General features: G+C 47.4%; 1 protein-coding gene across 3 annotated transcripts in view; it reads right to left on the bottom strand.

The window, feature by feature from the left end:
* Positions 1 to 16,084, bottom strand: part of ZDHHC20 (zDHHC palmitoyltransferase 20) — a 97,526-nt gene that overhangs the window by 11,770 nt on the left and 69,672 nt on the right. For 2 of the 3 annotated variants that reach the window (XM_073583039.1, XM_073583038.1), the window contains exons 8-12: positions 12,984 to 13,019; positions 10,951 to 11,083; positions 9,785 to 9,911; positions 9,281 to 9,370; positions 5,220 to 5,329 (exon numbers count right to left, since the gene is read on the bottom strand). In XM_073583039.1, the coding sequence (XP_073439140.1) occupies positions 5,220 to 5,329; positions 9,281 to 9,370; positions 9,785 to 9,911; positions 10,951 to 11,083; positions 12,984 to 13,019 (496 nt within the window). The remainder of the gene's footprint in view (positions 1 to 5,219; positions 5,330 to 9,280; positions 9,371 to 9,784; positions 9,912 to 10,950; positions 11,084 to 12,983; positions 13,020 to 16,084) is intronic. The other variant, XM_073583040.1, reaches the window with a different exon arrangement.

Below are 16,084 nucleotides of genomic sequence, written 5' to 3'. Positions count from 1 at the left end.
CCAGCAAGATCCAGGATCTCCCATCACACCTCCCAGCAAGATCCAGGATCTCCCATCACACCTCCCAGCAGGATCCAGTATCTCCCATCACACCTCCCAGCAGGATCCAGTATCTCCCATCACACCTCCCAGCAGGATCCAGTATCTCCCATCACACCTCCCAGCAGGATCCAGTAGTATCTCCCATCACACCTCCCAGCAAGATCCAGGATCTCCCATCACACCTCCAGCAGGATCCAGTATCTCCCATCACACCTCCCAGCAGGATCCAGTATCTCCCATCACACCTCCCAGCAGAATCCAGTATCTCCCATCACACCTCCCAGGAGGATCCAGTATCTCCCATCACACCTCCCAGCAAGATCCAGGATCTCCCATCACACCTCCCAGCAGGATCCAGGATCTCCCATCACATCACCCAGCAAGATCCAGAATCTCCCTTCACACCTCCCAGCAAGATCCAGGATCTCCCATCACACCTCCCAGCAGGATCGAGTTAATATCTCCCATCACACCTCCCAACAGGATCCAGTATCTCCCATCACACCTCCCAGCAGGATCCAGTATCTCCCATCACACCTCCCAGCAGGATCCAGTATCTCCCATCACACCTCCCAGCAGGATCCAGTATCTCCCATCACACCTCCCAGCAGGATCCAGTATCTCCCATCACACCTCCCAGCAGGATCCAGTATCTCCCATCACACCTCCCAGCAAGATCCAGTATCTCCCATCACACCTCCCAGCAGGATCGAGTTAATATCTCCCATCACACCTCCCAACAGGATCCAGTATCTCCCATCACACCTCCCAGCAGGATCCAGTATCTCCCATCACACCTCCCAGCAGGATCCAGTATCTCCCATCACACCTCCCAGCAGGATCCAGTATCTCCCATCACACCTCCCAGCAAGATCCAGGATCTCCCATCACACCTCCCAGCAAGATCCAGGATCTCCCATCACACCACCCAGCAAGATCCAGAATCTCCCTTCACACCTCCCAGCAAGATCCAGGATCTCCCATCACACCTCCCAGCAGGATCGAGTTAATATCTCCCATCACACCTCCCAACAGGATCCAGTATCTCCCATCACACCTCCCAGCAGGATCCAGTATCTCCCATCACACGTCCCAGCAGGATCCAGTATCTCCCATTACACCTCCCAGCAGGATCCAGTATCTCCCATCACACCTCCCAGCAGGATCCAGGATCTCCCATCACACCTCCCAGCAGGATCCAGTATCTCCCATCACACCTCCCAGCAGGATCCAGTATCTCCCATCACACCTCCCAGCAGGATCCAGTATCTCCCATTACACCTCCCAGCAGGATCCGGTATCTCCCATCACACCTCCCAGCAAGATCCAGGATCTCCCATCACACCTCCCAGCAAGATCCAGGATCTCCCATCACACCACCCAGCAAGATCCAGGATCTCCCTTCACACCTCCCAGCAAGATCCAGGATCTCCCATCACACCTCCCAGCAAGATCCAGGATCTCCCATCACACCTCCCAGCAGGATCCAGTATCTCCCATCACACCTCCCAGCAGGATCCAGTATCTCCCATCACACCTCCCAGCAGGATCCAGTATCTCCCATCACACCTCCCAGCAGGATCCAGTAGTATCTCCCATCACACCTCCCAGCAAGATCCAGGATCTCCCATCACACCTCCAGCAGGATCCAGTATCTCCCATCACACCTCCCAGCAGGATCCAGTATCTCCCATCACACCTCCCAGCAGAATCCAGTATCTCCCATCACACCTCCCAGGAGGATCCAGTATCTCCCATCACACCTCCCAGCAAGATCCAGGATCTCCCATCACACCTCCCAGCAGGATCCAGGATCTCCCATCACATCACCCTGCAAGATCCAGAATCTCCCTTCACACCTCCCAGCAAGATCCAGGATCTCCCATCACACCTCCCAGCAGGATCGAGTTAATATCTCCCATCACACCTCCCAACAGGATCCAGTATCTCCCATCACACCTCCCAGCAGGATCCAGTATCTCCCATCACACCTCCCAGCAGGATCCAGTATCTCCCATCACACCTCCCAGCAGGATCCAGTATCTCCCATCACACCTCCCAGCAGGATCCAGTATCTCCCATCACACCTCCCAGCAAGATCCAGTATCTCCCATCACACCTCCCAGCAGGATCGAGTTAATATCTCCCATCACACCTCCCAACAGGATCCAGTATCTCCCATCACACCTCCCAGCAGGATCCAGTATCTCCCATCACACCTCCCAGCAGGATCCAGTATCTCCCATCACACCTCCCAGCAGGATCTAGTATCTCCCATCACACCTCCCAGCAAGATCCAGGATCTCCCATCACACCTCCCAGCAAGATCCAGGATCTCCCATCACACCTCCCAGCAGGATCCAGTATCTCCCATCACACCTCCCAGCAGGATCCAGTATCTCCCATCACACCTCCCAGCAGGATCCAGTATCTCCCATCACACCTCCCAGCAGGATCCAGTATCTCCCATCACACCTCCCAGCAGGATCCAGTATCTCCCATCACACCTCCCAGCAAGATCCAGGATCTCCCATCACACCTCCCAGCAGGATCCAGGATCTCCCATCACACCTCCCAGCAGGATCCAGGATCTCCCATCACACCTCCCAGCAGGATCCAGTATCTCCCATTACACCTCCCAGCAGGATCCAGTATCTCCCATTACACCTCCCAGCAGGATCCAGTATCTCCCATCACACCTCCCAGCAAGATCCAGGATCTCCCATCACACCTCCCAGCAGGATCGAGTTAATATCTCCCATCACACCTCCCAACAGGATCCAGTATCTCCCATCACACCTCCCAGCAGGATCCAGTATCTCCCATCACACCTCCCAGCAGGATCCAGTATCTCCCATCACACCTCCCAGCAGGATCCAGTATCTCCCATTACACCTCCCAGCAGGATCCAGTATCTCCCATCACACCTCCCAGCAGGATCGAGTTAATATCTCCCATCACACCTCCCAACAGGATCCAGTATCTCCCATCACACCTCCCAGCAGGATCCAGTATCTCCCATCACACCTCCCAGCAGGATCCAGTATCTCCCATCACACCTCCCAGCAGGATCCAGTATCTCCCATCACACCTCCCAGCAAGATCCAGGATCTCCCATCACACCTCCCAGCAGGATCCAGTATCTCCCATCACACCTCCCAGCAGGATCCAGTATCTCCCATCACACCTCCCAGCAGGATCCAGTATCTCCCATCACACCTCCCAGCAAGATCCAGGATCTCCCATCACACCTCCCAGCAGGATCCAGGATCTCCCATCACATCACCCAGCAAGATCCAGAATCTCCCTTCACACCTCCCAGCAAGATCCAGGATCTCCCATCACACCTCCCAGCAGGATCCAGTATCTCCCATCACACCTCCCAGCAGGATCCAGTATCTCCCATTACACCTCCCAGCAGGATCCAGTATCTCCCATCACACCTCCCAGCAGGATCCAGTATCTCCCATCACACCTCCCAGCAGGATCCAGTAGTATCTCCCATCACACCTCCCAGCAAGATCCAGGATCTCCCATCACACCTCCCAGCAGGATCCAGTATCTCCCATCACACCTCCCAGCAGGATCCAGTATCTCCCATCACACCTCCCAGCAGGATCCAGTATCTCCCATCACACCTCCCAGCAAGATCCAGGATCTCCCATCACACCTCCCAGCAGGATCCAGGATCTCCCATCACATCACCCAGCAAGATCCAGAATCTCCCTTCACACCTCCCAGCAAGATCCAGGATCTCCCATCACACCTCCCAGCAGGATCCAGTATCTCCCATCACACCTCCCAGCAGGATCCAGTATCTCCCATCACACCTCCCAGCAGGATCCAGTATCTCCCATCACACCTCCCAGCAGGATCCAGTATCTCCCATTACACCTCCCAGCAGGATCCGGTATCTCCCATCACACCTCCCAGCAAGATCCAGGATCTCCCATCACACCTCCCAGCAAGATCCAGGATCTCCCATCACACCACCCAGCAAGATCCAGGATCTCCCTTCACACCTCCCAGCAAGATCCAGGATCTCCCATCACACCTCCCAGCAAGATCCAGGATCTCCCATCACACCTCCCAGCAGGATCCAGGATCTCCCATCACACCTCCCAGCAGGATCCAGGATCTCCCATCACACCTCCCAGCAGGATCCAGGATCTCCCATCACACCTCCGAGCAGGATCCAGGACCTCCCCTCACACCTCCCAGCAGGATCCAGGACCTCACATCAGGATCCAGTATCTCCCCATCACCCTGGGGATTTAACACTGGAGGGAAGGAGAGCGCTGGGATCTAACACTAGAGGGCAGGAGAGCGCTGGGATCTAACACTGGAGGGCAGGAGAGCGCTGGGATCTAACACTAGAGGGCAGGAGAGCGCTGGGATCTAACACTAGAGGGCAGGAGAGCGCTGGGATCTAACACTGGAGGGCAGGAGAGCGCTGGGATCTAACACTGGAGGGCAGGAGAGCGCTGGGATCTAACACTGGAGGGCAGGAGAGCACTGGGATCTAACACTGGAGGGCAGGAGAGCGCTGGGATCTAACACTGGAGGGCAGGAGAGCGCTGGGATCTAACACTGGAGGGCAGGAGAGCGCTGGGATCTAACACTGGAGGGCAGGAGAGCGCTGGGATCTAACACTGGAGGGCAGGAGAGCGCTGGGATCTAACACTGGAGGGCAGGAAAGCGCTGGGATCTAACACTGGAGGGCAGGAGAGCGCTGGGATCTAACACTGGAGGGCAGGAGAGCGCTGGGATCTAACACTGGAGGGCAGGAGAGCGCTGGGATCTAACACTGGAGGGCAGGAGAGCGCTGGGATCTAACACTGGAGGGCAGGAAAGCGCTGGGATCTAACACTGGAGGGCAGGAGAGCGCTGGGATCTAACACTGGAGGGCAGGAGAGCGCTGGGATCTAACACTGGAGGGCAGGAGAGCGCTGGGATCTTATAAAAAAAAAAAAAAAAAAAATCAGCGCAGTGCTGAGCTCTAGCATTAGAGGGCAGAGTAGCACTAGGGCATTATAATGGAGGGCAGGAAAGTGCTGGAGAATATTACTAGAGGACTGTGGATTTCTTTGTCAGAATTATATGTCTTGAACACAAGAACTAACACACGTTCACTGTCCTCCTTTATTCCTCTGCAGCCCCCAACAAATATAGTGTACCTTTTTGTGTGTGATCCTCCCCACTGTCGGTCCACTGACTGTCACTTCCAAGTAATCGGTTTTGGGACTCGCTGAGTGGTCTGGCTGGAAATGGTTGACTTGGTCCAGCACTAAAAGAAAAAAATAAATACAATAATTAACCCCTTCACTACCAAGGGTGGTTTGCACGTTCATGACCGGGCCAATTTTTACAATTCTGACCACTGTCCTTTTATGAGGTCATAACTCTGGAACGCTTCCATGGATCCCGGTGATTCTGACATTGTTTTCTCGTGACATATTGTACTTCATGTTAGTGGTAAAATGTCATTCAAATAACTTGTGTTTATTTGTGAAAAAAACAGAAATTTGGCGAAAATTTTGCAATTTTCCAACTTTGAATTTTTATGCTCTTAAATCAGCACAATTTTGAAACCAAAAATTTTTTTTGTTAGGAAGTTATAAGGGTTAAAAGTTGACCAGCGATTTCTCATTTTTGCAACACCATTTTATTTTTACGGACCACATCACATTTGAAGCCACTTTGAGGGGGTCTATATGATAGAAAATACCCAAAAATGACACCATTCTAAAAACTGCACCCCTCAAAACCACATTCAAGGAGTCTATTAACCCTTCAGGTGCTTCACAGGAATTTTTTTAATATTTAAAAAAAAAATGAACATTTAACTTTTTTTCACAAAAAAAATACTTCCGGTTCAATTTTTTTTATTTTACCAAGGGTGACAGGAGAAATTGGACTGCAAAAGTTATTGTGCAATTAGTCCTGAGTACGCGGATACCAGATATGTGGGGGGAACTATTGTTTCGGCGCATGGCAGAGCTCAGAAGGGAAGGAGCGCCGTTTGACTTTTTCAATGCAAAATTGGCTGGAATTCAGATCGGACGCCATGTCACGTTTGGAGAGCCCCTGATGTGCCTAAACAGTGGAAACCCCCCCACAAGTGACCCCATTTTGGAAACTAGACCCCCCCAAGGAACTTATCTAGATGTGTGGTGAGAACTTTGAACCCCCAAGGGCTTCACAGAAGTTTATAACGTACAGCGGTACAATTAAAAAATCATATTTTTTCAACAAAAATGATCTTTTCACCCTCAATTCTTATTTTTCCAAGGGTAACAGGACCCTAAAAGTTATTGTGCAATTTGTCCTGAGTACGCTGATACCCCACATGTGGGTGTAAACCACTATTTGGGCGCATGGCAGAGCTCAGAAGGGAAGCAGCGCCATTTGACGTTTTTGGCTGGAATTGAGATCGGACACCATGCCGCGTTTGGAAAGCCCCTGATGTACCAAAACAGTGGAAACCCCCCACAAATGACACCATTTTGGAAACTAGACCCCCCAAGGAACTTATCTAGATGTGTGGTGAGCACTTTGAACCCCCCAGTGCTTCACAGAAGTTTATAATGCCCGGGCGTGAACATAAAAAAATCGTATTTTTTCCACAAACATGATCATTTAGTCCCCAATTGTTTTATTTTCCCAAAGGTACCAGGAGAAAATGTACCCCAAAAGTTGTTGTCCAATTTGTCCTGAGTCCGCTGACGCCCCATATGTGGGAGAAAACTACTGTATGGCACACGTCGGCGCTCGGAAAGGAAGGAGTGACTTTTGGAATGCAGACTTTGATGGATTGGTCTGCGGGTGTCATGTGCGTTTGGAGAGCCTCTGATGTGCTTAAACTATTGAAACTCCCAACAAGTGACCCCATTTTGGAAACTAGACCCCCCACGGAACTTATCTAGCTGTGTGGTGAGCACTTTGAACTCCCAAGTGCTTCACAGAAGTTTATAACGCTCGGGCGTGAAAATAAAAAAAATCATTTTTTTTCCACAAATATATTTTTGCCCCCAATTTTTTATTTTCCCAAGGGCAACAGGAGAAATTGGACCCCAAAAGTTGTTTTGCAATTTCTCCTGAGTAGGCTGATACCCTACATGTGGGGGTAAAACACTGTTTGGGCGCATGGCAGAGCTTGGAAGGGAAGGAGCACCATTTTACTTTTTCAACGCAGAATTGGCTGGAATTGAGATCAGACGCCATGTTGCATTTGGAGAGCCCCTGATGTGCCCAAACAGTGGAAACCCCTCCAATTATAACTCCAACCCTAACCCCAACACACCCCTAACCCTAATCTCAGCTCTAACCCTAGCCCTAACCCTAATGGGAAAATGGAAATAAATACATTTTTTTAATTTTATTATTTTTGCCTTACTAAGGGGTTGATAACGGGGGGTTTGATTTACTATTTATGGCGGTTTTTATGTTTGGCAGCTGTCGCACGCTAAAAGACGCTTTTTATTGTAAAAATAGTTTTTGCATCACCACATACTGAGAGCTATAATTTTTCCATATTTTGACCCACCGAGTCATGTCAGGTCTTATTTTTTGCGGGACGAGTTGACGTTTTTATTGGTAACATTTTCGGGCACGTGACATCTTTTGATCGCTTTTTATTCCGATTTTTGGGATGCAGAATGAACAAAAACCATCGTTTCATGAATTTCTTTGGGGGGGTGCGTTTACACCGTTCCTCGTGTGGTAAAATTGATAAGGCGGTTTTATTCTTCGGGTCAGTACGGTTACAGCGATACCTCATTTATGTCTTTATGTTTTGGCGCTTTAATGCAATGAAAACAATTTTATATAAAAAATTATTCTTTTTGCATCGCTTTATTCTGCGAGCTATAACTTTTTTATTTTTTTGCTGATGATGCTGTATGGCGGCTCGTTTTTTGCGGGGCAAGATGACGTTTTCAGCGGTACCATGGATATTTATATGCGTCTTTTTGATCGCGCGTTATTGCACTTTTTGTTCGGTGGTATGATAATAAATCATTTTTTGCTCTGTTTTTTTTTATTTTTTAAGGGGTTTGCTAAAGGGATTAACTAATGGGACAGTTTTATAGGGCGGGTCGTTACGGACGCGGCGATACCAAATATGTGTACTTTTATTTTTTTTTTTTATTTCCAAAAAATGAATTTATTAGGGAATTTTTTTTTTTTTTTTTTTTTTAATTTATTTAGCGATTTTTTTTTAAATTATTTTTACACTTTTTTTTTTTTTTTTTTTTAACTTTATTAGGTTGTCCCAGGGGGGACATCACTGTCCTGTGACAGATCGCTGATCTGTCACATCACAGATCACTGTGACAGATCAGCGATCTGTCACAGGCACTGCTGCAGGCTTCATCATGCCTGTGCTTTGCAGGCACTGAGGAAGTCAGCTCCCTGCAGGCCCCCGAAGGTCCCCGTCGCCATCTTGGATTCGGGGACCTGCAGGGATGGAGCCCCCTGCAGCAGCGCTGCACATTGCGCTGCTGTGGGGGGCTCAGGGAAGCACGTAGGGAGTCCCCTCCCTGCCAATGCTTCCCTTTAACCCCCGGTACACCGCGATCGTGTTTGATTGCGGTGTGCAAGGGGTTAACGTGTCGGGGGCGGTCCGTGACCACCCCTGACACATTGTGCCGAGTGTCAGCTGAGATAATCAGCCGACACCTGGCCGCGATCAGCGGCGCTCACCACGTGAGCGCTGCCGATCGCACTAGACGTACTATCCCGTCCCTGGGAATTAAGTCCCAGGTCACATGGACGGAATAGTACGTCCATTGTAGGAAAGGGGTTAATATTATTTGCTCAAGGCAGAGAGTAGATCATACATTGGTGAAGGAGTAAAACAGGGTAGCCTGACACCGGACATTAATGGCATTGTCACAGGACGTGCCAAAAATATCTGATAGATTTTGATCCGAGAGGTGGGACCATCACCATCACTCCCCACTGGTGCGAGTGAATGAAGAGGTCACCTCATTTAGAAGGGGCTCATCGGATTCCAGTGATAAGACCCCAGTGATTGGGATGTTACCACCTATCCTATGGATAGGAAATAACGTCCAAATTTGGTACTACCCTTTAATTAGAAAGGGGTAATAACAAGGTGGTCACGGTCACCACCTCATATACAGAAGGACCTCCCAGATTTTGGAGATGGGAAACCGCAAAGCCAGCAGCACATGTATTATATATCTGTACAGAATAATCCATCGGATATACTTACTGTTTGGAAGAATCGCTCTGGATAGCTGATGAATTTTGCTCAGGATCACCAAGGACAAGGCGAGTTGGGAAAGAACACCCGTCTCCCAAGCTGTAAGACAGAAGAACGCATGGTCTGGGGGTCTTACAAATAGGACTCATTTATACACCATTAATCAGTATCCGTCTGCCCAATACTGTCATTAGCAACATTTTCTATCAAAGAGAGAAAAAAAAAAAAAAAGCAGAAAAACAGGATGTGTCCCAATGACAACACTTCCTGACTCCCGCTCTGAAGAGCACAAGTGTAATGTGTGAAGAGCTTGTGGTTGCACCCGGGATTTGGAGGACAAGAGCAAAGTCCTTCCGGGCCGTATATAGGGACACCATAACTAGAATTGATGCACCGTGCTCACATTTTGTACTTGGGTCCCGGGTGAGATAAGGGTTAATATAATGACTTTTTTTAATTTTTTTTTATTACTTTGGCTATTTATGTAGCTTATCCATCCACATGTTACTTTACCTTGTGAATGTTGGAAACAGCCAATATCTCTTTTCATCCCCAAAGACTTCTCGAAAATTCTTGCTGAAGCCAAGGGAAAACCCATCTTTCTCAGGACCAGTTCGAAAAGAAGGAGCCCGGAAAGCCTCTATAATAAACAAATTACTAGAAAACTTAACATCAATAGAAAAGACATTAAAGGGGTGTTCCCGTATCCAAGATCCTCTCCCAATATGTAGTAAATGTAATAATAATATTAGTAAATACCTCCAATTAGATATATAGTATAGTTCTTCTGATTCTCTATGTCGCTGACCCAATGTACAGGGCATTGCAGTAGCTCAGGTATCCATGGTTACAACCAGTTAGCGGGCATAACCATGGATACCTGAGCTACTGCAATGCCCTGCACATAGGGCAAGCGACATAGCCAATCAGAAGAACTATACTACATTTCTAATTGGAGATGTTTGCTTATATTATTATTACACCTACTAGATCTTGGGATAGGATCTTAATTAAAGGGGTATTCCCATGATCATTATTTGATAAACTATAGTTACACCCCCTCCACAAAAAGATTAAATGATTTGGTCAATTATCATTATTCTATTTACCAGGAAAACTTCCTTCCTTCTCAGACAGCCAGATATACTGCCCCCCACCAATGAGCATCCACAGCCCCAATACAGACAAGTTCATGGAAGGGAGTTTGGATATACTGTAGGTGTTGTCCAGAGGATAAAAATTAGCAAAACAAAAAAAAACAAACAAAAAAAACCCCTAAATACCGTTGGCGGGCCCTGCTGCTCCAGTCCTGGCACTTACTTGGTCCCTACTAGTCTCATCTCAACGCACAAGACTTGGCAGACGAGGGTCATCACCGTGGTCAGTGATTGGCTGAGCAGACTGCAATTTTCCGGGTGTTGAGACCAGCAGGGATTGGGTAAGTGCCAGAACCGGAGCAGCAAGGACCCAGTTAGGGCGAGTATTCCTTTTCCTTTAACCCCTTTAAAAATCACTTTTATCCTCTGGACAACCTCTTTAGTAATAACTTTACACTTCGACCACTTATATGTGAAGCGGAGGATAAAACGGCTCCTTATGGAAGAACTTCCCAGGCCCAGATGTGTGTTGTCAGGCCGAGGCATTGCACCTCGGCAGGGCTTCACCCTGAATGGCATTACCTATAGTAGATCTGTTTTTCCCAACAAGCCAGCAATGATAGCTAAATAATGAGAGTATACTGATGAAGAACATGGCCGACACGAAGAACAGGAACAGGACGTGGAATTTGGCTCTGGTATCCGCCAGCTCATTCTGCAAAATGGAGAAAGAAAAGGATAACATGACAATGTAGGGTCTGATTAATCTAGTGCATGGGCAAAAACATGGAGAAAATGGAATGTATGTGTGTGCGCAACACAGCGGTAATAACTATTACATGTTAAATGGACGGACTTACAAGTACAGACAGGTGTCTTATGGGGACAGGCTAGGAAAATAGTGTAATATCCCTTCATTAGGGCAGTGGTCACCAACCTGCAGAACAAGGAACGTGTATTAAATGATGGTGCAACCTCTGTCCAGGAGCCCCATTATGGCACACGAATATCATACAGGGAGCGAGTTCCCTGCTTACTGGAATGCCACCATAATAAAATATCCTATTGTTCAAACCAGATGCTGAAAGGTTTTTCTTCTTCCATATCACAATCTGTGTTCAAAATAATAAAAATAAATCTTGCAGTTTTCACACTGGCCACTAAAGCTTTTATAGGCTAACTTCCTGTTTCAGGAAACAACACATGTATACAGCAACAATGCTCAGACCCTGCCCCCAATCTTTTGCACTCACATGTCTAATAATTAGTGTGTGCATAGGTCATTGTGAAGTGGAGGGAGTAGAGTGAGCTGTGACATTGCTTATTGTGATTGGTGGATCCAGAGTACAGAATTGTTACCATTCATTGTAATCCTGCCTGTGGTGATAAGGAGCCTGATGAAAACCCTTTCTGAAAGAACAGCAAGTGTGAATCTAAAAAAAAAGCCCCAGTGGCCGGTGTGAAAATTGCATTTTTTTTAATTTTAATACAGTTTGCGATATGGACAAAAATAAATGCCAAATTATATATTTTTTTAAATACAGTACAAAAATCTGATTTAAACAATAGGACATTTTCTGATGATCGCTTCCCTTCAAGATGATCCATTCGTGGTGGATAACCACTGAGAATCCGCAGCTCCAACATGGTGGTCCTGGCCCAGGCATGTACTGCAAGGACTAATATTAATTTGTATAATTGACATGTAATACTGCATATTTTCCCACAGGGGGCGTGCATGGCCGGCTGCCACCCGATAATCTCCAGAGAAGGGATTTTCTCCCTTGGCAGTGATTTTTTTTTTTTTTTTTTTTTACATGTCTCCACTTTTTGTTTTATTTCCATCCTGGAGATTTGAAAAAGAATATTAAACATGCCCATGTTTGAGACACCGTTCCTTTAATGCTCTAATTAGTAGCGATACTAGGGCTAAAAAAACAACAAAAAACGGCCATATTTAGAGTTACCTCGTAGGACCAAGTTATGGTCGCATTGTAATACAAAAATATACATGAGGACCGCATGCTGTGTATATGGAGTCGGGCAGGTACAGAATTAAATCACCAGGAATTCCGCCATATTGGGGGTAGCAGCCTCAGTTGATCACCAGGCAGAGGCCGAATGATCACCTAAGGACTAACCACTATTTGTATAATACAGTACATTACTACACAAGTCACAAAATATAGACTTCTAGACCTCAGGTCCCGTTCTATAGACGAAGACTATCATCACTGCCATTTCTTAGGCTGACCTGGGGTCAATAGATTAGAACTAGGTCTTGTCGGGACACTTGGGAGGCAAGTTAGGCTAGACTCATACATCCGTGTGTCATGGTCAAGCATAGGACGCGACGCGTGGTCTGGCCACAAACTCAGGAGCCTCGTAGCCATATAGGAAGCTGCGAACTTTGGGTTAAGAGATCCAGGGTCACACCAGGCATCACGGTCTGTGCTCGGACCGTGAAACACGAATGTGTCAATCTAGCATTAGAGATGGATGTTATCTACAATGGGATCTACCATGAACCATCCCTACAGATGGAAAAGACGACAATAGGAAAGACAGGATGTTTGGATGGAGTGGTCATGAATTGGCGGCTTGGGTTGCTTTACCTGGGGACAGGTTTCTTCAGATTTGCTGCGGCAAAGCTTTACACAAACAAAGACAGTTCATTAGACAGACGAAGGGTCTGATTTGAAAATGACAGAATGGAGAGCAAATGTGAACCACAAGAGGACGTATGGGCCGGTGTAAGGAACGTGGTCTACAGAGTTCCAATCAGGGGTATAAGTACAATAGGTGCATCGTACCTGGCCACTGGAGCCGAAGGATTTTTTAAATCCTGGACACCTAATTTAGGGGTCCTTTAAGCATAAAGATTCTTGATATAACATACGATAGGTGGTTAGAAACATCTGAGGATCGTTGATGGCATCTACAACCAACAACTGTCAGATAAACCTCTACAGCGTGGTGGCCAGTATCGTTGGTAGCCAACCCAAAATTTGTTGAATTTGATGATTTTGGATGCGTATGAGGGTCACCTTTTTCCTGACAACAGATATCGAGGGGGAAAGAAAGGTCGAGCATTTTGGATTTCAACATGCCCAATAATTCTCCCCTCAATCTAGTGAAAAAGCATGCATTCTTGGCTGAGCCGAGCATACACGCTAATGGTGAAGATAGTAAAAAATAGCCTTTTATCAAACAAGCATTCAGTAAACAAAGGGGTATTCCAGGCTAAGTTATTATCGGACCTCTGAATGGGCGATAGTTGGGCCCCCACCAATCATCAGAAATAGGATGTGTGTAGCTTTCTTCCCTGGTGACAAGAAGGCAGCCAACAAGAGTTAAATGGAACATCAGGTCTTGCAAATGTGGGACCCACATCCGGGACGACAGGCAGTCACAAGTCATGTCAGTCGTTTTTCCTTGGCCACATCTTCCTATCCCTTCCTTCAAGTTTATGACATTGGCTATACCTGAAGATGGCCAAATGTGTCTTTATCAGTGACACAGACTGGAAGGAAAGGGAGCCTGCGAGGGCGGCCATTCCATTCAACTATCAGGGTTGTAGTCTAGCCAACGGTGGAGAACAAGGGACACAATCAGAAATTGGTAGAAGCTCACTTCTCTTGCGGTTATGACCTACCTAGTATATAGGTGATAACTTGCTGGAATAAACCTTTAAATTTATGGCAGCACACAAAAGAATTGGAACGATGCCTGGTCACTATAATGAGTTTTTAAAGGGGTTTGTCAGCACAAAATGATCGTCCAAACCAAGAACAGGCGATTGGTGCACCATTGCCGAGTAGTTCACTGCACCTTCCCACCCATCAAGTGATTAAAACATACTGAATCCCTCTAAGCTCTATGTAGAAACCGGAGGTCAATTTTCCCTGTACGACTACAAAAGTCCCTGGCAGGGAGAGGAAGGAGCAGCTGGGTCAGGAGTTGAAGAGGGGGATTATAAATGCAGGGACAAGAGACTTCCTGTTTCTGCATAGAGCAGAAAAAGAGAAATATTAGCTGGCAGAAAGGTGAAAAGAGCAATGGTAAGTACACAGTCTTATATAATATGATAATTTCAATATATTAAGAGGATAAAAACTTTGATGGAAGAATGGAAGAAGAAGGAGAAGGACGTAGAGGAGAAGGACGTAGAGGAGAAGGACGTAGAGGAGAAGGACGTAGAGGAGAAGGACGAAGAGGAGAAGGACGAAGAGGAGAAGGACGAAGAGGAGAAGGACGAAGAGGAGAAGGACGAAGAGGAGAAGGACGAAGAGGAGAAGGACGAAGAGGAGAAGGACGAAGAGGAGAAGGACGAAGAGGAGAAGGACGAAGAGGAGAAGGACGAAGAGGAGAAGGACGAAGAGGAGAAGGACGAAGAGGAGAAGGACGAAGAGGAGAAGGACGAAGAGGAGAAGGACGAAGAGGAGAAGGACGAAGAGGAGAAGGACGAAGAGGAGAAGGACGAAGAGGAGAAGGACGAAGAGGAGAAGGACGAAGAGGAGAAGGACGAAGAGGAGAAGGACGAAGAGGAGAAGGACGAAGAGGAGAAGGACGAAGAGGAGAAGGACGAAGAGGAGAAGGACGAAGAGGAGAAGGACGAAGAGGAGAAGGACGAAGAGGAGAAGGACGAAGAGGAGAAGGACGAAGAGGAGAAGGACGTAGAGGAGAAGGACGAAGAGGAGAAGGACGTAGAGGAGAAGGACGTAGAGGAGAAGGACGTAGAGGAGAAGGACGTAGAGGAGAAGGACGTAGAGGAGAAGGACGAAGAGGAGAAGGACGAAGAGGAGAAGGACGAAGAGGAGAAGGACGAAGAGGAGAAGGACGAAGAGGAGAAGGACGAAGAGGAGAAGGACGAAGAGGAGAAGGACGAAGAGGAGAAGGACGAAGAGGAGAAGGACGTAGAGGAGAAGGACGTAGAGGAGAAGGACGTAGAGGAGAAGGACGTAGAGGAGAAGGACGTAGAGGAGAAGGACGTAGAGGAGAAGGACGTAGAGGAGAAGGACGAAGAGGAGAAGGACGAAGAGGAGAAGGACGAAGAGGAGAAGGACGAAGAGGAGAAGGACGAAGAGGAGAAGGACGAAGAGGAGAAGGACGAAGAGGAGAAGGACGAAGAGGAGAAGGACGAAGAGGAGAAGGACGAAGAGGAGAAGGACGAAGAGGAGAAGGACGAAGAGGAGAAGGACGAAGAGGAGAAGGACGAAGAGGAGATGGACGAAGAGGAGATGGACGAAGAGGAGATGGACGAAGAGGAGATGGACGAAGAGGAGATGGACGAAGAGGAGATGGACGAAGAGGAGATGGACGAAGAGGAGATGGACGAAGAGGAGATGGACGAAGAGGGTTTCTTTAACTGTACAAAGTCATATGCAATTTCCGAATATCCCTCTGTTATTAGGAATATGTCCTTAATAAGTGGGAGCAGTAGTAACGGCACAGAAAGAAAGCAACATGAAATCCAAATGGGTGCAAGACTCTATGGTATTTATCTTTAGGTTAGGGCTATTTAGAGATATGGTTGGAATCCACGTAGATGCCGCAGGTGGTCTTAAACTTTTCTCCCTATAAGGAAACAGTGAGGTCACACATCCACTGCAATTGCATTACGAAAATTTTGCATGGAAATGCAAGTAGTAATCTTGTGCAGACATTTTTCTCAACTTCTTCCACCAATCCTATTGATCAACACAGTTATCAGTCC

This window comes from Dendrobates tinctorius, unplaced genomic scaffold (assembly GCF_039654945.1).
Source record: "Dendrobates tinctorius isolate UK_male_01 unplaced genomic scaffold, ASM3965494v1 ptg000075l, whole genome shotgun sequence".
Lineage (NCBI taxonomy): Eukaryota > Metazoa > Chordata > Amphibia > Anura > Dendrobatidae > Dendrobates > Dendrobates tinctorius.
This window is presented reverse-complemented; position numbering and strand designations above follow the sequence as displayed.